This window comes from Ornithodoros turicata, chromosome 4 (assembly GCF_037126465.1).
Source record: "Ornithodoros turicata isolate Travis chromosome 4, ASM3712646v1, whole genome shotgun sequence".
Lineage (NCBI taxonomy): Eukaryota > Metazoa > Arthropoda > Arachnida > Ixodida > Argasidae > Ornithodoros > Ornithodoros turicata.
In genome coordinates, this window is record NC_088204.1 from 18,325,033 (window position 1) to 18,346,543 (window position 21,511).

At 44.4% G+C, this 21,511-nt stretch overlaps 2 protein-coding genes across 3 annotated transcripts in view; one reads left to right on the forward strand and one right to left on the reverse strand.

Annotated features, from left to right (window-relative positions):
- The first annotated feature begins 77 nt into the window (after positions 1 to 77).
- On the forward strand, positions 78 to 9,947 carry LOC135391220 (target of EGR1 protein 1-like). The gene is made up of 7 exons (XM_064621382.1): positions 78 to 372; positions 448 to 488; positions 556 to 672; positions 1,446 to 1,593; positions 2,934 to 3,199; positions 4,416 to 4,575; positions 4,808 to 9,947. The coding sequence occupies exons 1-7, from the start codon at positions 259 to 261 to the stop codon at positions 5,312 to 5,314; spliced, it is 1,353 nt and encodes a 450-aa protein (XP_064477452.1). The 5' UTR covers positions 78 to 258; the 3' UTR covers positions 5,315 to 9,947.
- Positions 5,924 to 21,511, reverse strand: part of LOC135391219 (protein HGV2-like) — a 25,366-nt gene continuing 9,778 nt past the window's right edge. For both annotated transcript variants that reach the window (XM_064621380.1, XM_064621381.1), the window contains 8 exons: positions 21,133 to 21,269; positions 20,801 to 20,865; positions 19,620 to 19,904; positions 17,491 to 17,692; positions 14,112 to 14,144; positions 12,445 to 12,486; positions 9,461 to 9,559; positions 5,924 to 6,150 (listed from right to left, as the gene is read on the reverse strand). In XM_064621380.1, coding sequence (XP_064477450.1) covers positions 6,097 to 6,150; positions 9,461 to 9,559; positions 12,445 to 12,486; positions 14,112 to 14,144; positions 17,491 to 17,692; positions 19,620 to 19,904; positions 20,801 to 20,865; positions 21,133 to 21,269 — 917 coding nt within the window. In that variant the 3' untranslated portion in view covers positions 5,924 to 6,096. The remainder of the gene's footprint in view (positions 6,151 to 9,460; positions 9,560 to 12,444; positions 12,487 to 14,111; positions 14,145 to 17,490; positions 17,693 to 19,619; positions 19,905 to 20,800; positions 20,866 to 21,132; positions 21,270 to 21,511) is intronic.

A 21,511-nucleotide genomic window follows, 5' to 3' on the forward strand; every position in this document is an offset into this window, starting at 1 on the left:
CTGTTACGCTAGCGCAGTAACACAGATTGGGAAAATAGTGCGGATTCACGGTCCGTAAGCTCAATAATGAAATGGGATTTACATTAAAATTTCACAATAAACTAATTTTAAGGAACGAATATAATATAGAGAGTTAGCATTGAAGCTTGGTCAGGCATTGTATTATTCTACTAAACTAAACCGTTTCGTGCAGGTAAGTGCGGCCAGTTATTAAATGGACTTCGGGAACTCCGCGATTGTTAATGTGCGCGGTTTACAATGAGCGCAATTACGAGCGTCCCCGTCGTTGACGTAAATAAAGAAAACATTACCGAGCTATGGCCGTCATTGATGTGGGCTGTGAGGACGTCGCTTTTCGTTGCTCTCGACCTCGTAAGTACGAATACGTTTTCACTTTGTCACGTGTAGTGACGCATGAATGCTGACAGTTCGTGCTTTATTCTTAAGGAACTGAGCGGCATTGGTTCAAGAAAAGAAATTAACGCAAAGTAAGCGACCACGAAGCATTGTCCTGCTGTATGGGTTCTGATGGTCGTATTCTTGTATGCTTTAAAGGGCTGTAGATGACCGCTACAAAGCCATAGCAAGCGTTGCGGCTTCACGAGCTGTGATATCTGTGGGCCTGTCGTGTTTCCTTCACGACCGGAGAACTGAAGAAACTGGTCAATTAAAGTAAGGAGCTTTCCTTTTCATGTTTAATGGCCTTCTTTATCTAGCGGGTTTTACTCGTGAGGAAAACGAGGATTCAGATAAATCCCATTCTGTTTCGGACTTCATGCATCTGCCAGCTATTGTGGGAATAATTTCTTTTCCCACACTACAGTCTTCCTTCCTGATTATGTTAGCACGGAGGAGACAGAAGCACAGAAACGTAGAAGGACAGTCAAGACCGTAGTTGAAGAACACAAAGACAAAAAACACTGAAGACGATAGTAGATTTATTCGGTACAAGCTTTTGCACGGAGACTAGAAGAAACCACTGTCAATGTCTGCTTTCTCTTATGTCATCCACAACAAATGCTGACTAAATCCACTATTCAGCACATGTGTGCGTACTTGAAGCAGATAATGATTTATCTGACCTGTTGAAACCGTCACCTCACACTCTCAAAGCAAAATGCATCTGCTGCACTGTCAAGTTTCTGCTGGGACATGGCGTGATGCAATCCTTGCAGTGTCCATGTAAAAATGTGTAAGTGAGAAATATGTGCAAGTGAGAAATAAAAATGTGAGTGAGAAATATGGTGTGCTTCCAAAATATTAGTCTGCATACAATTTGAGTTTTCTTTGTTTTTTTGCTGCTGACAAAAACAAAATAGACTGTTGCAAGTCCTAACCTTCGTGAGGATGCACTTGCAAGACATTCCTGCCAATAGACACATTTTCACATTTGTTCTGCATGTAGCTAGCAGCTAATACGAGCAAAACTTTTTGCCCCCCCCAAGATTTAAGGTACAGACCTTCAACATTCTGGCCATGTGCAGCGAAAGCTACATTGTTGAGCCATCTTCAATACAGTTCCTTATCACCCACGGGTTTGACTTCAACCGACAGTATGCTCTAGGAGTGCCATTTTACAAGGGTAACGACAAGGTAAGAAATCCGCTCGTTCACCACAATGAAACGATAAGCAAGTTCAGCCTGTTCTGTTTATTAGGAGCAATTTCAAGAAGTCTGCTTCATATATGTTATTTTTCATTCCAACAAGTGCTACTACTACTTCATTTCTGCAGTCTTAGGGGGGGAAAACCTGGAATAAATGAAACAATTGACTAATTGAAACAAATTAACCTGGAATGAGAGAGGGCCTTGGATGCTGCCCAGTTCTACATGATAATTTTCCAAGTGTAAATGGTGTATGTATGTTGTAACAGTTAGCATTACAGATAAATTTACAAAAAAATTTCATAAATCGAGGTTTGGAGTGGGGAAGGGGAAGTTCCTTGTTCCAGAGCGCACTGTTCATAAAGCAGGGGAATTCGTAATTTAAGAGTTCATAAATTGAGGGTTGACTGTAGACAGATATAGCAATAACTAGACTAATTAGTCAGTTGATGGGGGAAATGAATTGAATTGAAATTGAAATTGAATGTCCATGGAAGTATAGGCTTAAATGTTCTTAAAGGAGTACAGAGGGCCATCCAAAAAAATTTCGGATTAAGACATCTGATGAAAGTGTGCGTGTCATTATACCGAATAGCGCGAAAGGTTTTGATGTGCGCAATTTGTTTCCCAGAAAATAACTCACACAAACGTAGCTCCGCGCCTTCACCCTTAACTCGCCACTCCAGCTATAACGAGGATGAGGAGGAATGATGCGACGTCACCGATGACGGCATAAGGAGACTCGTTCTGGTTCGCCGGTCAGTGGGGGTCAGCGCCTTGTCCCTTTGCCGCCGTAAACCTGTTTTGCCAGTTTTCCCGGAGAATTGGGGATAGGAGCGGCCGAAGCATTACCGAGCAAGGAGAAAGGCTTTATCAGAACTCCGAACAGCCGAGTAGCAGACGACAACGGAGTAGCAGACAACATTTCTCTAGGCCAATCAGCGAGCGTTCTCCTTATAGCGTCAGCGCGAGGTTCCAGGCAGATCACAGGCTGGTACTGCTCTTCACCACCGTTGCGCACTGTCGCTTTTTGCGGCGTATTTTAAATTCAATTTCCGGGATAATTATGACTCTGTGGTGTAAATTACTTTGCATGGTGCATCTTACTGGCCTACTTAACAGTTTTATAGGAAGAAAACTGGGTGTTAAAAATGACTTCTCTGCTACTTTAATGATGAAAGCTTGGTAAGCAGGCATGTCGTGAGCTATATGTTGGAGTATGAATGTACCCTGCTGTATGCCACAAAACTAAATTTTAATATGGCCTCACCAATGCCCCTGATGCTTGTAAATGTATGCACTGTTCATGTAATTAACCTCCCTTGCAGCCACCAAAAGAAGAGCCAGAAGGAATATCACTCAGGCAGTTGATTACGCAGATAGTGCTGCATAAGAAACCCATTGTACTGCACAACGGGTTTATCGACCTAGTCTTCGTCTACCAGTGTTTCTACGCCGAACTGCCCAGGTCCCTTCAGATTTTCGTTGCCGACCTTTCTGAAATGTTCTCTGCTGGCATCTATGACACAAAATTCATCTCTGAGTTCAAGGCATCAATGCCCGCATCATACCTGGAGTACGTATTCAGAAAAAGGTTAGTCATCGCAGTACACGAGAGCTCGTCGTTTTTGCACGAGCTTATTTTGTGCGAATTCAATCAATTTTATGCACGGGCTCAATTGTGTGAATTTCGAAGTTGTGCGTATATTCAGACTTTTTCTGATACCAAAGGAACTAATTCTATAGTATTCAACACAAATCCCAAATTGAATATGAAATTCTAGACACAATTTTCGAATCGAAGGGATTGTCTAGTCCAAACAGAACATATTAGAGTACAGTTCCAAAGCTGCTTGCAAGCCCAAAAATTGCCAGGAGAGAGGGTAGAAAATCAAGTGAGTACTGCTACCTACGAAGATCAGTATCCATACATGCTCTCTCTCTCTATCTGTGTTTGTTTACATAACTATTTGCTTCTGGTAAATAAATATTCATGACTGGGAAAACTGTAACACCCATAAATTTCATGACCTCGGATTTTTCACGAACCGTGCACAGGGTGCATATTAACGGACACTAAATTGAACAAATCCTGGGTGCTAAAATTTGTGGCTCAATTTGCCTACTTCCCGAAATCTCCCTTCGCATATTTGATGAAAGTGACATTGCACATTCTTGCGCTGTGAAGCAGTTCAAACGCTTTCCAGTAACATGTACAACCAACTCTGAAGGTAAAAATTGCAAATCCAGCGTAGCTTTTGGAGTGCGAGACAATTTTGTGTGCCCTTAAAGGGGCTGAGAAACCATACGCAACACGCGTAATGTATGGCATCGTTTCATACGTTGTAGTCCATGGAGCCGACATGCAAAGTACCACATTCATCACTTGAACGTTTTTTTTACTACTGGGTTTTTAAAACTGCATTTTTTTCGAGCCACCGTTGACAGTGGCGCCGAACAACGCTGAGAGACATTGGCAGACAAACAGGAAGTGACGGTGTAGGTGTGCGCACTTGCACGAAGTTCCTGAGAGACACTGTGCCGAAACCGGTCCGGCGGCAGTCTCCCTCTTTGTGGGGATCGCAGAGACGTAGCGTTTTGATGTGAACGTTCGGTACACATAGACCAATATGTACCAGGTGATTTCTTCAAAAGTTTGGAAATGGTTTCAGAACCCCTTTAAAAGCTGCAAAAATGAAGTGCTTGCAAACAATAAGGGTTTCACATCTATTTGCTTTGGTTTTAAAGTTATACCATTTGCAGAGTCCAATTATTTTGTACACGAAAGTTGCCATGTTTGATGTTTTCAGGCAGAGGGAGAGCGCTTCAAAGGAGGCCCATGGGAAGCCTTATGTCAGCGTAGACTTTCAGGAATACAATGAGAAACACCTAGTAGACCACGGCGAGTGTGCACTACGTAGTAAGCTTCCTGGCGATGCAGCTCCCGTGAGCGTGTGCAAAAACTTTGCAGTGAGTATCAGTTATAGCTGCATGTCTGTCTTAGCAATGTTTGCCACGAAGGACCTACCAATGCCTTTTCTGTTTTTATCCGCACTGAACGCATGGGTATTCCTAGGACTTTCCAGGGAAGGGCAGAGAGCTTCCAAGGGGGGCAAAGCATGCAACCAATTACAATAACCTGACCATACCATATCTCGTTCAGCAGATATGTGGGTTTAAACTGCGGTACATTTTTATTTAGCGCTATGGCTGGTGCACCAATGGAACAGCCTGTCCATCATCACACGATGTGGATGACATTTTGGATGCCGAAGCAACGAAGCAACAGAAGAGGCGTCAGAAAGTACAACATAGTAATCAACCGAAAGACAGTGAAGCAATGGGTGACGTCGACGGAGATGTCGAAGAGATGGAACATAACGGAAAATTGGACGACCACTCCAACAGCTGCGACGTGCCACCACTTGCGAAACGTACGACGGGACTTCACCGGGCGGGGTACGACGCCTTCATGACGGGCTACTCATTTGCCACGTTTCTTCTGTCGTATGCGAAGAAACGTCCGTCAGCTAAAGGTCTAGAGATTGAATACCTTGGGCTGGAGCAGATAGCCAATAAGGTGTTCCTAAGTGGCAAGTCTGTGCCACTGCAGATCCAAGCTAGTCATTTTGCAAAGCACAGTCCTCAGCATAGAGAGAAATATTCAGCCTTGTTTGGAAAGCAGTCTGAAATATCTAAAGAGCTCTAAATATTCCCGAATTAATGTAATAAATTCCTGTAAATAGGAAAATTGTGCCGCGCAGCATTCAGACATACGGCAAGTTCCACTTGTTAATCTGGCATGGTGAGACCTAATCCAAATCCACCAGCAAAAGGAGCTAACACCCGAGCCAAGAGCCTTGGCGGAAGTGGTTGTGTGGTCAAAATGTAGTAACACTGTCCTGCACTGGGTCATGTGACAGCTGTTACCCGCATATGACTGCCCGGAATTTAGGTGTTAATAACTAATGTGCCCGCACAGGCACTCGCAATGCAGATGTGAGAAAGTGCTAGCTGATCAATTCCTCACGCTAGGAACACAGTTGGCACGTTTTGATTCAGGGAACTCAACTGCTCAGAATCTTGCAAACAAAGCTGCCAGGAAATTACCACGCAAATTCACCGTAAGTTTCTAGCAAGGACAGTAGCTGACGGAAAGTATGCAATCGAGCAACGGGGAATCTGATTGCCGGTCAGGTGTGCAACCATCACACTACGCCGACATCATGCTCTCATCAAAATCGTGCAAGACAGACAGACTTGCAATCACTCTGGACACATTCTCACACATTCATACAGAGACTAAATGCGAAGCGTATGTTGCTAAAGAAATTTATTAATGGTGTGTGAAAGACGTATTAAATAAACAATGAACGTTTTGTACAATGCGGTCGTACGACGATTTTCGGGGGGTCTAGTACAAATAGTGTATACACAAGCAACAAAGCCACAAGAATCCGCACAGGTAGGACAGAGGACCGTGGTCAAACTTCAGGACAGAATGTGTTGCATTTTGGGCACGGGTTTTTCGTTATTTGTGGGGCTCTGAAAAGAAAAGCAAACACCATAGCTTTTTTTAGTATCACAGCAAATTTTATATGGTACAGTCAAACTCCTTTACAACAAAACTCAGGGGACAGCAAAAAAAATTTGCTGTAGTGGTATTTTTGTTAAAAAGGTGTTCGCTATAAAGGAGTTTGACTGTATATGCTAAAAGTCTCCCTTGTACCTTTGGGGAAGTTTTTGAAAACTGGTTTTAATCCCAGGAAGTGTAAAATAGTGTGATATTACGCCTAGGATGTTTTATAACCTGAAGTGGACTAGAACAAAAATTTCAGATGGCAGCTCCCAGAGTGTGTGGATTTCTCATATTCGTGGTTCTTTCATTTTTTTGCTCCTTCCATGGTGGTTAAACACCACAGGAGTGCTGCTCGTATTTAGACGTTACTGAATCACGCCTTGCAGTGCTCCTGGTAGAGTAAAATTGTGCCGTTCATTTAACTTTGAGGTCCTTTGGCAGCGCCATAAAACAAGCTCAAACTGTATAAAGAATTTGTGCATGATTCTAAAATGTGCTGTAAAAGATGAAACATAGATCCTTGTGCTTTCAAGTTTGCCTTTTTCAAAATGATATGGAAAATTTACAGCTGTGCGAATATTCGAAATTTCGAACATGAAACATGCATCTGATGCTATTCGAATCCTATTCACAACCTACATTGAAATTTTCGAATATTTTTCGAATAGTACTGAAGCGGGGTATCACCATTCTGCAAGTGGGCTTTGCCTCATTACACCCAAGAGTTAGGTGAAGCCCACTTTACACTGTTTACCATATTCTGCCACTGAAGTCTACAACTTCTATGAGCGCATGGTCAACACTGTACCCTGGGCACTGCAGTTTCTAAAAAAAGTACACGAAATTCATAATGTAAACATAGAAATGAGGGGTTGCATACAAAGCAGGCTGCATGGAACATGTTGACTAATAGCGAATTCCACTGGTCGTTCTAGTGCAGAAAAACCTGCACTGGCCAGCGCGCGCGTGTTCCACTGGTCGTTTCAATGCAAAGCGCATCGCATTCCGCTGGTCGTTACGGGGCGACTACACCGGGCGAGTACAACACCAGTGCAACTCTGCCTGCACGGAGAAAATCGGCGGTGGAGACCGGAACACGGGAGTGCGCCCGGACGGTCCCTCCTCCGCTTTCGAATGAACATGGCGGACGAAATGGAAGTGGTTTTCGGTCTCGTTGAGGATTCCGAAAGCAGTGACAGCAGCAGAGATAGCTGTAGTAGTAGCGAAGGAGGATCGTCGTATTTGAACAACATTTACAACGAACTCTATGTATGACGTATCATCGTGTTCCTAGTGCTCGAATGAGACAGGACGCAAAACTTATAAAACAAAGACGAATACAGATAACGCTACATAACGCTACAGATATCGCTACATAACATACGCTACATAACGCTACAGATATCGAAAAGTAGAGAATGCAGCTATTTCAACTTACCATTTGTGCTGCACATTGAAAAAAGCAAACGATGCGCTTCGTCATTATCCAAGCACAGTTGATACACACCGTCCATGCTGTTCTCGGTTTAGGTTTTCGCGGTTTACCAATGTTGCCTGCCTGGTCAACGGCACAGCTGCCAACATAGGTGGCGTTGAAGATTGTTTGGGGCAGCGCCGCTGCACTGAAACCCTCTCGGATGTTCCGCTGGGCGGATTAATGTAGTTGCACTGACGGAGAGCGCCCCTCATTGTGGCGAGGGTGTTACACTGCTCTACGGTGCACCAGAACGACCAGTGGAATTCGCTATAACTCTCAGTACAGTTCATCCCAATAATGCAGTCTACCATACACAACAGAGAGGGACCCTTCTCTCACGATATGTTACACTGGGTGAAAAGGCTCAAGTTTGGAACAGAACATCATCAAATGAGCACACCACCACAAAATATTTCACCATGAGGTATTCAGAATTATTCGAACTGGGCCTTTTCTGATTATTCGAATTCGATTCGCCATCTGGAGAAATTATTCGGATTCGATTCGCAGTGCAAGTGAAATATATTCGTAAACTATTCGCAATGGAAATTTTGCTATTCGCACAGCTCTAGGGGTTCTATATCAGGTTCTATGAGGCAGGGTAAAATCTGGTGGTACCATGTGAAAGAGCAGATTTTTATGTGGAAAAGAAAATATGTGTGTCTCACATTTCACGTGAATACTGGATGCCAAGGAGCTTTGGTGAACGTTTAGCGTTTGCCAGTGCCTGCATTTGTGGCTGAATTTGCACAATCATTTTCGATTACTACCCAAACTGATGATGGTGCAAATTGGGAGCATAAAAATGGGCTTTACCACCTTAAACCCTATGTATGATACAGCCTGAAGTTTTTGGGAATTTTTTTTTCTCTAAATTCAGGAGGTAAAAGTCGGGGAAAATAAACATGTGCTCTAAATTCATGCGAATTCAGGAGGAAAAACTTCCAGTATGCTGGATTCTGTGAGAAATCGGACACAGCTACTCAACCTTACTGCATTGGTTTGATAAAAACAGTGATGTAACTGCATTTCCTGTCAAACAAGTTATCTGTGCATTCCTACTGATGTCTCAGTGATGGCAATTTGCCGGGTAAAAATTGGGTTTCACCCTAAAGAGGCAACCTTTAATTCAGTGTGGAAATTCGGGGAAGAATCGGGTTAAACCCTAAAACTTCAGGCTCTATGTATGAATGGCCATGCTTGCACTCTGGCAGGTTCGATTGTTCGCGTCGAGGAACTAAGCGACGAGGATGCAAACTTAATTTAATTTTAATTTGCAGGTTTAACGCTAAAATGCAAGGCTCTATTCGTCCTGATTGGTCAAAAGCCAAAACGGCATTATACATAGGGAGTGACTTCGGGTTAAACCAGATTCTGCCCGGTTATTCCGCCCCCCCCGAACTGACCTCCGACCAATTCGAGTTAAACCCGATTTCTCCCTGAATTCCAGTCACTATGAAATCTTCAAGTGACGTTTCCACTGAAGACGAACAAAGGTCGCCATGTGTAACACATGTAAGAATGGGTCACTTATGTTCCCAGCAATACACTCATGTGTGTCAACACTGTCTATGGCTTCGGGCATTACCGCTGGAAGGTCACGATCCCGCAAAAAAAAAAAAGAGAGAGAGAGATTAGGAAAGGACTTAATAGACAAGAGGAGAAACAATAACACCCGAAGGCACAATTATCGCCCGATTTCTCCCCGAATTACAGATTTAAAAACAGCACCCGATTTTTACCCCCCGAATCTGAGAAAGGCATTTAACCCAAAAAAGTCACTCCCTAATTATACATACTGCTGTTGTAGTGCTCTCTCCATTCTTGGTGGGAGTCTCTGCTTTTTGCCTCTTGATGGGGGAAGAAGTTGAGTCATTACCAGATTCGTCTGTTGGCCTCTGCAATTTCCAAGTTAACACACGTTGGCCTATTCACTGTGACAAAAGCAAGCAACGTGGGCCCCCTCAATCCAACTTATCAAAACGTCGTCTGCCTGCACAGTTTCTACACTCAACCGTGCATTTATTGTGTGGCTGTTGCAACAGAAACTTGAGTACGTCGTAATGACATTTTTCAATGCGAAATTATCACAAGGGGATGAAAATGGTTGGGGTCAGACCGGATTCTTCCACATTATTCCCTCCCGAATCAGTTTAGGGCTAATTCGAATTAAAGCTGATTTCTCCCCGAATTCCAAGTATGTATCACGTGCATTATTAGTAGCAGTTTGTACGCGTGTCTGATGTAAATATTATTTAAGTGTAACAATAAACTATGTGAAGCACATTTGATGTTACAATATGTGGTCCTTGTCACTATAAAGCACAAGGTATGTACGGGGTTCCCCAAGATAAACTTCCGGGTTTGTAGCGGAGATGAAACAAACAGTGTTGGGAAGCTAAAGTAGATGTTAGAGGACGTATTATGCCCCAAAATTTTATGTCGATGCTACCACTTGGTCCGTTTCTCTGCGGATAAATCGTGAAAATTAAAAACCCGCCGCTGTCTAACATTTCCAATCGGCTATACCAGCTCTACCTGTGTTTTACTTCTTCCGTCAGATGGCAAAACAGTCAAACGCGGCGTTGCAGATGACTTCGCACAGAGTCCCAATTGCAGAGTAATTTGAAACTGCAATAACTGTTGTTACAAATGATAGCAAGACGCATTTGCTCGCGACTCGACGTCCATGTGACAAACTTTTGAGGCACGCGCACAGATTTTCGCCGTCAAATGAAAGAAGCGCTGAACAAAAACGTCGTGAAACGATCAAGCATGATAAGCACAGCCATACAACATCTTCGAGGATCGCAGTTTTACTTCGCTAATGAATGGGGCTGTTCCAAACAATGCATTACCGCCCTGGTAATGATGGTCTCACGCGTGACGTCGCATGTGAGAGCACACTGAAACCGTGCAGTTTCTCGCTTACACAACAAATGCGGAAGGCATTGTCAGTGCAAGACGAGAGCACTTGCCACCTTCATTTTCCTTCTGAGACATGCTCATCACTAAACCATCCCACATTCTGAACACGTCATTGCGCTTTACTTGAATTCTGTTTGTTTCACCAGCATTTACAATGCCAACACAGGTGTTCAATGTCCATGAAAGATTTTGGAAGTGCAAGATTCTTACGGTTTTCAGCTTGCCTCGTGAGAACAGCACATTGTTTCGTTGTAAAAATAATTGTACTGTACATGTGCATATAGGCATCTATGCCTTGGGCTAAGCCAATACATTAGTACATGTTCTTTATTAGCACTTCAAGTGTGTGTCATGAGGGCATTTTTCTAAGGATGCCAGTTTTTGGGGCTAAATTGTCACTCTTAGAAGCCTTTACCCTACGACGTGATATTCGAAGGACAATTTTGCAGATGTTCGTATTCGAAAATTTCAATTTCCACACACCTTTACATATTAGAGATTTCAAAATAGCCCCAAGCCCCTCCCGCCTGTGCCTGGGCACTACTGGCGATGTCGGGCACGAATGAAGTATACCCGAGGGGAGGCCGCGCGCAACCGCTCTCACTAGCAGACGACACCAAGTATCCGACCATTACCTCTCCCAAGAGGTGGCAGACCGTGTCCCAAACATTACATATGTTGTACAACCAACAAGGAAAGCTTCCGTGCCACAAGTGAATCATGTTAGCACTCCCCATTGTCTAACTCCCCATTCATAACGGAGAAATTGACATTGCTGACATAAATTCACACTAACCTACAATGCTATACAGTAAAACCTGCGGATAGCGATGTCGCGTATAACGATATCCCTCGTAAAACGATGGTTCATGATTTTACTGTCAAAATATACATTGTTTCTATGGGGAAACGACCCGCGTACAGCAATGGAAACCGCGGTTCCGAATACTCTTATAACGATGTTGGACGTTGTCCCGTGCGCATAACCTCGCCGCAATTTTCGCCGCGATAAGATACAGTAGAATCTCGATGAATACAAATCTCACAGGGTAGCGGAAACAATTCGTATCGTCCGAAATTAACATAGAAAGAAACCAAAATAAAAATTGAGGCAAGAAAATAGACAGCGACTGTTCATTTTTCCAGTGCTGTCAGTGAAAGTGGTAGGTGGTAACGCTTTTGTGTCTCCGTATTTGGCCAATGCTGCTCAAATTCGCGAAATGATTCAAAAGGCCTAGCACGTGCTTTCCACCCGCGAGTCGCGCGACAGGGTTCTAAAGCGAGCTTCTCCTAAAGCACACACGCGTTAGGTGAAGCAGACTTGCGGAACGGTGACGTGTAGCGTTGCCAGAAGTTGTCCTGATATGTTCCCTGGTTCCCTCCACGAGTTCTGGTCGCTGTTTTCCCAAGCCAGTGCAATGTCACACAGAGTTTTTTTTTAGCATCTCTTTCTTTTTCTTTTGCTACACGCGGGATGGCGCGCTATTTAGGTCAGCCCTCGTATAACGATCGAATTCGCGATTACCGTCAATATCGTTATACGCGGGTGTAATAGTGTTCAATTTAAGAAGGAAAAGAAATCTAGTCCGTCAACTACGTGCCCCGTTGTAGATGAGGAGCAGTAGTGTGCCAGGAGAGATACTGCAGCTCCACCATGCAGCCATTCTTAACAGCCAATACGGAAGCAGAGAGAATACGATGGATTACATTATCTGGCGCAGGAGGGAACGTGACCTCTCTGGGCCCCTGGGCCCAGCCATCCTATCCATGGCGCTATCTCTTCCTTCTTAAGTTGAACACGACTATAGCTAGCAGCCAGCTAGCAATACTGGAAGGGAAAGTACAAGGAACGAACCTTTCGTTTTACAAGGTGTGTGATCACATTCACTGTCGGTTCCTGGAAAATCAAGGGAGTATTCAAAAAGTGGAGAAACAAAACAACATAAGAGAAACAATTGTTATCCGCTACACCAGTGATGGAGCAGCTTCCTACTCTGGCATGCAACAAGTTTGGTGTAGCAGTTGCAAACGTTGTTTAATCATTTGGTCACAAAAATGTAAAAAGGCTCGCTAATGAGCAAAAATAAACTGTCTAATTAAATGTGATCTAAAAAAATGGCAACAAAAATATTGTAATGGGCTTGAGAAATACAATATCGCAACTATTGTTTTTTTTTGTATGTGCATTCATAATGACCACACGCAAACATAAAATATGTTCAAATTATGTTGTCCTGATCAAATAACGCAGTTATAACTCCAGGTTTCTGCATGCAGTAAGGCAAAGAGGTAATCCACACTTCGCATATTGTGCCAAATACCCATTCACATTCAGCGCATGTTTTTCATTAGCAATTCCCTTAAAGGGACACTACAATGCAAAAACAACTTGCTCTCAAATGAAAGTCACCGTTTCAATTAGTGTAATTACAACAAAATTAGCTCACACAGCGCTACCGTTTGGAAGAAAAATGCAATGAAAACAGAGCCGTCTTTGGCGGCAACGAATGGGATCCCCAGGAGGCAAAGATTGGCGGCATCCAATGAAACAGCAGGAGAAGCACACGCATACCTATCATGGGCATGTGGATTTGGAACGGGTCTGATCGTAGTGTTCCGTATATGCGCGGCATGATGCACCCTGCGGCATTTTTCAAAACCGATTCACTGAATTGTAGATCACAATAGTTCTCGCGAATGTTCCACTGACAACATTTTAGGGGTGTGCGAATCCGAATATTTTAAGTCGAATCGAATCGAATGAGGGAAAAAATTCCGAATATCGAATCGACTATCGAATATTCGTGCAAAATTTACAATATGTGACTTTCGCACTAAAAGTTTCCATTTTGTAGCCCATGGCTTTAGTGTGTCTTAAACGAACGTTATCTTAAACGAAACACCGTCCCGCCTGTGTTGGTCCCGCAGCAAGGGCAATTTCGTAAAGCAGGCTTCACCTCATGCACGGAAGCATCAGGTGAAGCCCACTTTCGGGTTGTGTCGTTCATATTCGTGGAATAGTCGAATATTCGAAAAATCGAATATTGGATATTCGATTCGCGAATCGAATAGTTCGAGCGTTTGATATTCGATTCGAATTCGAGAATTCGAATATTCGCACACCCCTACAACATTTATCTTCATGTCCTTCGGACGACAATGCCTCTCCGCTTCGCAACGTGCACAATGTTTTTCACCGGGACTGCCCCATGGTGTGGCACACGCAGCATGGACTAAAAACACCTATGCACGAGCTGAAAAGACGTTCACATGCTTCGCACCGAAGCAAGAAAGAGCCCGGTATAATTTCGATTGTAGCTCCATAATGGATCAAAGTTTTGAATTATGATAACAAGTACGAAATTAACATACTGTGGAACGTAATTTGAAGTGAACTTGTTTTTGCATTTTAGTGCCCCTTTAATTTTAGTTTTGGTGAGTGGAGATACAATTGGTGTATGGGGAAGCTTTGTGGGTATTTATGAACCACTACTACAAAAAGAAAGGGCCAAAGGTGCCTACCGCCGAGCCTGCATTTTTGACTGGAGATGTGGCCTGAAACAGACAATTATAACATTTGGTTAGTAAACATAGTCACGAAGAAAGAGTACTCCTCAGAAAGGGTCAACGCATATCTCTAGATGTCGAACACATGGTCGCCCCAGAGCAACATTCCTAGCATAATCTTGCACTACACTACCAGCACATTACCAGCTCTTAGTACAACATTGGCACAGGGTCCCCAGAGCACAAAGAGTGTAATCAGTACTGTTTAAAAGTGACACGTATAAAACGAAACAGGCTTTGGCCAGGACAGGTACAGACATAGCAAAGGTGCTCAAATATCAAATGCAATGCACTATTACTGAAAAAGGCACTTGCAGGCCCGTTCTCGTCAAAGTAATCGACCTCAATTCCTTCATGTCTATCATTGGTTGTTACGTGAAGGAGGCGTGAAGAACAGAAATGAATGTCAGATGCCCTCAAGCAATAGTCGAGCTCTTGATCCTGCAATCTTCGTGCTTTATCAGCGTGCCCACATCACGAGACTGCCCTTGAGAGTTCTCGCTGGAAGCGGAAGGCTGTATCGTGAAAGAGAAATTTGTGTGGCCGTGAAGAAAAGTGTCGACGGCTACTCTATTTGCTCTGCGTAGCAAATTCTGAAGTCTGCAGGTGATAAGAAAAATAAAATATAAGTGTGTGAGAGTGGTTCCTTAACGCGGTACAGATGCAGACAGTGGGTGACCCTCGGACTGTTCATGTGCTAAAGACACCGGCTAGCAGAGCTGGTTCGAGGTGAACATCCGCCTGGGGCCGTTTGTTGGCACTTTGCTTCTCATTCTACCTCGTATGTTCAGTTCATAGTGATACCCTCGACAGACTGCACTGTGTGTCGTCTGCATCCAAAAGTTTGCGCACACAACGAAGCATTCAAAGCGCTTCAAATAAAATCTCGTTTGCCGTTGTATTCTTCAAATTGGCTAAGCACACCAACCAAATGCTGTTTCTGAGTACTCAGTGCAAGAACAAATGTGATTTCACAAACCCCATTCAACGTTTACAAATGACAAAGACATCATCGACAAAACACCTTCACGGATAAGGGGTTGGAAAACCACACAGATAGAACTTTGTCTCTGGCACAGTCTGTACGCCTTGCTCCACGCACTCCGTACGCAAAGTCCCACCTCCTATTATTTTTTATGCTACAGAGTTTTAAAAATCTCACATTTTTTTATGCCCCCGCCGACCGTGGCGCCAAACGGTGCTGGGCAGCTCCATGAAGTCGGCGGGAAGTGACGCCTTGACCAGTTGCTCTATGGCTCCACGTCATAGCCCTTCCGCTCATTTCACTTCGCCGCGTCGCGTCCCAGCGCTCGCCGCGTCCCTGTTTACAGGCGTCGCCATGGGGACGGGAACTCCGCACTTCCGTGGCGCGCTCGGTACTACGTCATACCGAGATCAGGCGAGGACGAGGCGAGCCAAGAGTGAGAGGATCTCCTCATATTCAAAGCGCCATAACTCCGTGGTTGCGGGAGCGCAGTGTGAAAGGGTTTCGACGGAGATGCTTGCCACCCGTAAATCTACATTTCAAACATGATTTTGTGTAATACAGTCGACCCCCGTTTATCCGGACGGTGCCGTTCCCGGCGAAATCGTCCGGATACCGCGGCATCCGGATAAATGAAACGACCGAATAGAAAAGTCCTACAGAGCAAGGTTTAATTAAAACACAGAAATCTCGTCAATGACAGCTGTTACATAGTAGTGTAGGCACTCGATTCCTGCAAACTTTTGCTAATTGCATAGAATTGAGCCACGCTGTTGCGCTGCTCGAAGAATGTCAGTGCGGACGCAAAGTGTCAATGTCGGAGCCTTGTTTCTCACTGGCGTCATCGGCACCGTCTTGCTGCACATAATCGGAGGCAACAGCTGCAATCCCGTCATCAGTCATAGCTGCACACGCGTCATCATCCTTATCAACGTCAACGTAGTCAGAAACCGCAGCATCATCTACGGCAGTTGCAGTGAGCCTCTGCATCAGGGATCGCAGCTCAGCTAGGGGAATGTCTTCATCGGCCAACGGGCCGTAAGCAGCAGGCCCTCGGGTTGGAGTTTTCCCCTCTAGAACCGGACAGTTGCTCGAGATATTTCCAAATGACTCGACTGGTCAACGGGACCCAGCGCACACAAATAGAAAAGGGGGTCATCGTGCACGGTTGTCTCCCCTACGGAGGAATGTAGGTCCCTCACGGGTGACGGGAATAACCCCAACACAGCGAAAAGGGTGACGAAGCTGGGTCAGCGTCTCCTCTTACTCACGGTAGTCCGGATAACTGAAGCTGGATTACAAGAATTTTCGACTTTCGTTCCCTGGAATTCTTGTCCGAGTCCGGAAGCTGAAGTCCGGATAAACGAGAACAAGATACATGGAGGAAAATCCGTTCCCGCTCCTTTTGTCCGGATACCGCGGGATCCGGATAAATGAAGTCCCGATAAACGGGGGTCGACTGTATTTGAATTTGGATCCACAACCCCTTTAAGGCCGTATTTCAGCTACATACAACGTTTACGTAAGGTCATTAGTCTCAAGGCCATAAGTGTGCCCATCTGACAGGAGTATATAAGTCACCTGCTAGCACATCGCACCATGCTTTTATCGAGCAATGTCAGTGCTCTGCAGTACACATTCACTATGGTGTAACGATCTCTAAATTGTCGCACCCTGTCGTCCACAGTTCTCACATGAAAGTTGGAGTTTCAATAAGGACCATCCATCCACAATTGTTTTGCTTAGCACCACAACTTGTCACGAAAATACTATTGAAACACTGAGAAAAACCGGCAGCGGTCATGGTATTCTGAAGCAGCAGAAATGCCATCAGCCAATCAGGCACCAGATGCAGTGTATGTGGTGTGGAACACTATCATCGTGGCATCCTTCTCATCTTTTTGGGACAGCTCCCTCCACCACTGATGTTCTTGGCCTGCCCTTGTCTGTGCTAACTAATCTACTACATTCTACTAATCTACCACAGACACTGCTGCCAATGAAGTCAGGGACAACATGGAGATGTCAGAAGGAAGCAGGTTTTTTAGCAAATCCATTCTCTCATGAAACTGTAGGATATCGAAAATGGTCTGGCATGGTTGCCAAGGTGTGTTGCATATTGATCTCCACGGTGCTGTTTACCAGTGATTACAAGCTGAAGACCCACAATATTGTGTGGGTCCATCCACCTGTTGCACCAAAGCTGCGATTCTCAATACAGAGGCACAGTCCTACAAAATTTGTACGAAACCGTGGATTCTGCAATATACCCTGAACCCGTTCATTTTTGTGAAATCACTGAAATGTCAGCACCTTAACGATTGTATCGAACAAACAAGTGGGCCTTACAGGTGATCGGTCCATCATCTTCTGTATCGCAGCATCTTTGATGGCTTTGCAATCCTGCCTCATCATATCTTCAGTGTCTTCTACTTTTGCTTTCACTTCAGGCAGAAGACCCTGTAGTTCCTCAACCTCACGTTCTGCTCGCCACACTGGATCATCGTCCAGTGATCCCTGACGTTCTTTGGACTTGTTCTCTTCAATAAATCTGAAATACCACAGTTTTTTTTTGCTTAAATTAAGCGATGTGGAACTAAAATATTACGAGATAGTCAAGTGCAAGTCACTCGCCAGTTATACGTATTAATGGCCACCCGTCTCATGTTCAGGATACATTGTGGCCCCAGATACACGTCACTTGATTTGTGTATCAGGTTTTGATTCAGTTTGATCCCCCACGTGAAACACAACCATCGATATCTACACATTAGAATGAGCATGCTTATCCCTGTCCCTCTTGCATAGAGCAGCAGGTGACTCGAAGCAGGTGGTTATACTTTTGCATCGACAAATGAAGTCATCCCTAATGGTAATTCAATAGGAACTTCATCTGTGCATGCACTAGTTCAGAAAGCATACTATAACCCTCTTTCTCACACAGTATATATCAAGCATCCATATTTGCAAGCCCTTGAACAAAACAAGTGTCTGATGCCAGCAGCAGTTTGTCTCTGCACAGGACAGGGGGGGAAACCATGTGACAAAGTATCTGACCAATCACAAGGCAGCAACTGTCAGGTAATTGTAGACCTGCACAGCTTCACAGAAGAAATCATGTGCGGCTCACCATGAGATGGTACCCCTTATTTGGGAAGGGGACCACTGAGGTCGCTCCATAAGCAATAGGGGAGAGAGGGAAACTAGGGAGCAGCACATACAGCTGACCCATGTGCATAGCATGCATGCTTTTTTGTCACAAAATGCGTTCTGGTTGATACAGGGGTAAGGTGGCACACACACACTCACAGAACAAACTGACATTAGAAATAAAACTCATATGTGAAATAATCTCCCAAATGGATAGCGCAAAAGTACAAAATATGTGGTGCATGAGAAATAAAATCAGATAAATCTGTGCCAGTAGCACTATTTCCTTGGCTACTTCAAGCTGTGCACCTACTGTAGCCTACATCCTATATTTGCCACCAGTTTCACAGGGTTTGGTCCAAAGAGCAAGTTAGAAATGGTGTTCCAATGTTGTCAGATGTCAGAATGCCAAGAACAAACGGTGCAATGCATCATAGAAATGTATACATTACAAGGAGGGGAAGAGTTAAAAGCAGAAAATATTTTCACCTATGTGCTTCCACCCCCGTGTTTTTAAATACAACGCCACCTAGGTACAGAATCCCTGCTCAATGCGTCCTCTTCACTACGTCTGCTTTCGTCTGCTACCACGATTCGCCGTTCTGCAAATTCAAGAACTCGCAAATGATTGCAGCTATCTTCGCAAATTTGAACCTGTAGACTAACAGTGAAACACGCTTTCCAGAAAATTTGTCTCGAGAAAAATATGGGACCGTATTGCACATTATTTTGTTTCTCCACTTAGGATGCGGGGACTTTCAATACCCACAGACGACAGCGGCTGTCAATGCGGCTGCCGATGGCTCGTCTCCACGGCTGCGACCGCTGAAAGCATGTTCACAGTTGGCTACGGCCATTGAAAACAGTCCTGGTTGGTTGACTAGTTGATTAGTTGTTACATCACGACAACGAGTAAGCAGGCTCGGGATTCGCTCCGAGATCGAACGGTGTTGGCACGCTGCGGAGAACAGAACTACCGCAGTGTGGATGCGTCGTCTGCTTTTACACGTTTATTCCGCGTTCAGTGCAGTAGGTGGAGCACTGGGGAACCGAACACTGTCGTACCATCGCGGCACAAGTGATCTTCCTGTGAACATACAGAAGAATTACAGAGAAGAATCAACCCCATGTGTTATCCACACTCGAATGGTAACAGTGTCGCCTCCTAGAGGTCGATCTCGTAGCAAATATCTAGGTGGTGCTGATTAAATACATCGATATGCTTCTGCGCCCACAAGTTTCTCTCAATGCAAAAGCATGTTTGTTCACTGTCGATGTTCTCATTACAAAGGAATATGTTCGAGCTGAATCCTGCAGGCCAAACTTACTTGGTGAGGTTCTCCACTCGTAACTGCAGTGCCCCAACCGCTGCCCGGAAGTCGTCCACAGCATTGTTGTACTGTCCAGCAAAAGAGTGTGCCAAGCCACGCTGATAATGCGTTTCAGCTAGCTGCCGACTATCTGCTGCCAGAGTCTCCCTCTGGATGTTTAAGCACTCCGACAAGTCTTCCACAGCCTGCTCACAGTTGTCAGACTCTATGCTAATTTCACCCAGCTTGAGCAGAATGTCTGCAACCTTTCCGAGAGCATCGGCGTTGCCCTCCGCAGCTTGCCTAAAATTTTTCCACAAAAGGTAGCCTTAGTATGCTTTGTAAAAGACACAACATAGATGGACTGAAAAGTTGCTGCAATAATCATGAGTTTATACGTGTAAACAATAGAGCTCTACGCGAGAAACGTCACCATGACGTTGGTAGACAGACTGAAACCGAAATAAATCAGAAGGGGAGGGTTGAGATCCTTGAATGGGCACTTGTTCGCCGCTTCCTACTGAAACAAAAGTAAGACCGAAGGTCGCGTCCCTTTCAGGGACCACTGTAATCCCCTCAAGACCGTGGCTTTCGGGCGCAACCTCGTTCGCCCCTGGCTTCCAACGTAGTTCAACTCTACCAAATTAGTGGCGCTGTCGAACACAATGACGTCATATGTTTACAAACAGGGAAGGGTCTATTAGCTGAGGCTGACTACAAACATGGACAACACAAACACGTATTCCTTCCACTCTGTAGGAAATAATGCTGGCATGGGGGATGCCAAAAGTTCCATCGATGCTAACGCTAAAAAATTGTGTGAAAACCATTTAGCTTGCAGATTTGTGTAGTTAACTATGAAAAATATAAAAACCACATGTTCTATACATTGTCAATACTCTATTCCACAATTTCTTTAGCTGTTGAGGAATCGTTGTGGCTTTACAATGAACACCTCAAGGCATATACTGATGTGCAAAGTATGGCTTCTTTTGGTGACACAGCATTGTCACAAGCTGAGCAGAGACTCAATGAATACAGCCACCTGTTTCATCAGCATGGTGAGTATGTCTATCAGCAGCCACCACTAAATATTGAATGAAGTACAGGTTCGTCGGTTTCCACGTAAAACATGGCTACATCCAGTATTTGACCACATACTGTGCAACTATGAACAGTCCCCTCTGTATACTACGTACCTTTTGAAGATGACCTTGGCAAGTTCGAGGACTTCCCATGCTAGCTGAAGATTCGAAACTTCATCCTGAAGAGTAAAAAATAATGTGCACCTGAGTATAATGGCACAAGTGGAGAATAATGGCACGGATAATGTCCAAAAGGAGTATATGTATACCAGGAGTGTATCTATACACATGTATCTATGTACAGATACAGAATGTATGTATGTATGAATGAATGTATGTATGTATGCATGAATGTATGCATGTATGAATATATGTATGTATGTATGAATGTATGGGAGTGTATATATGTATGTATGTGTACCGCTAGGCATGGCACATTCACATACCTCATCCACCTTCTCCTGCGGTGCAGCCGACGATGTGCCTGGTTCAGCAGATATGTGAGGGTCTTCCTTGAGCACTGGTTCTTCTTTTTCGAGGTCTTCCTCTGCCTCAGCAGACTTTTCTGCTCCTGATGAGTCCTCTGGAGAGAAGGGATAACATTAACGCATGTGCAGACCCACTGATGCGAAGAATGTAGACTATATGTAGACCACAAAGTTCCGCAGCAATACCCCACTGCTACAAACGAAATGCCAAATCAATTAATACAACTGACCATGCATTACAGCATATGCTTTTGCTCCTCTAAATGCCACATGCAAAGCCAAGAAGCAGATCATGCAACGTTTAGGACTTATCTTCATCAAAGAACTCAACAGTTCT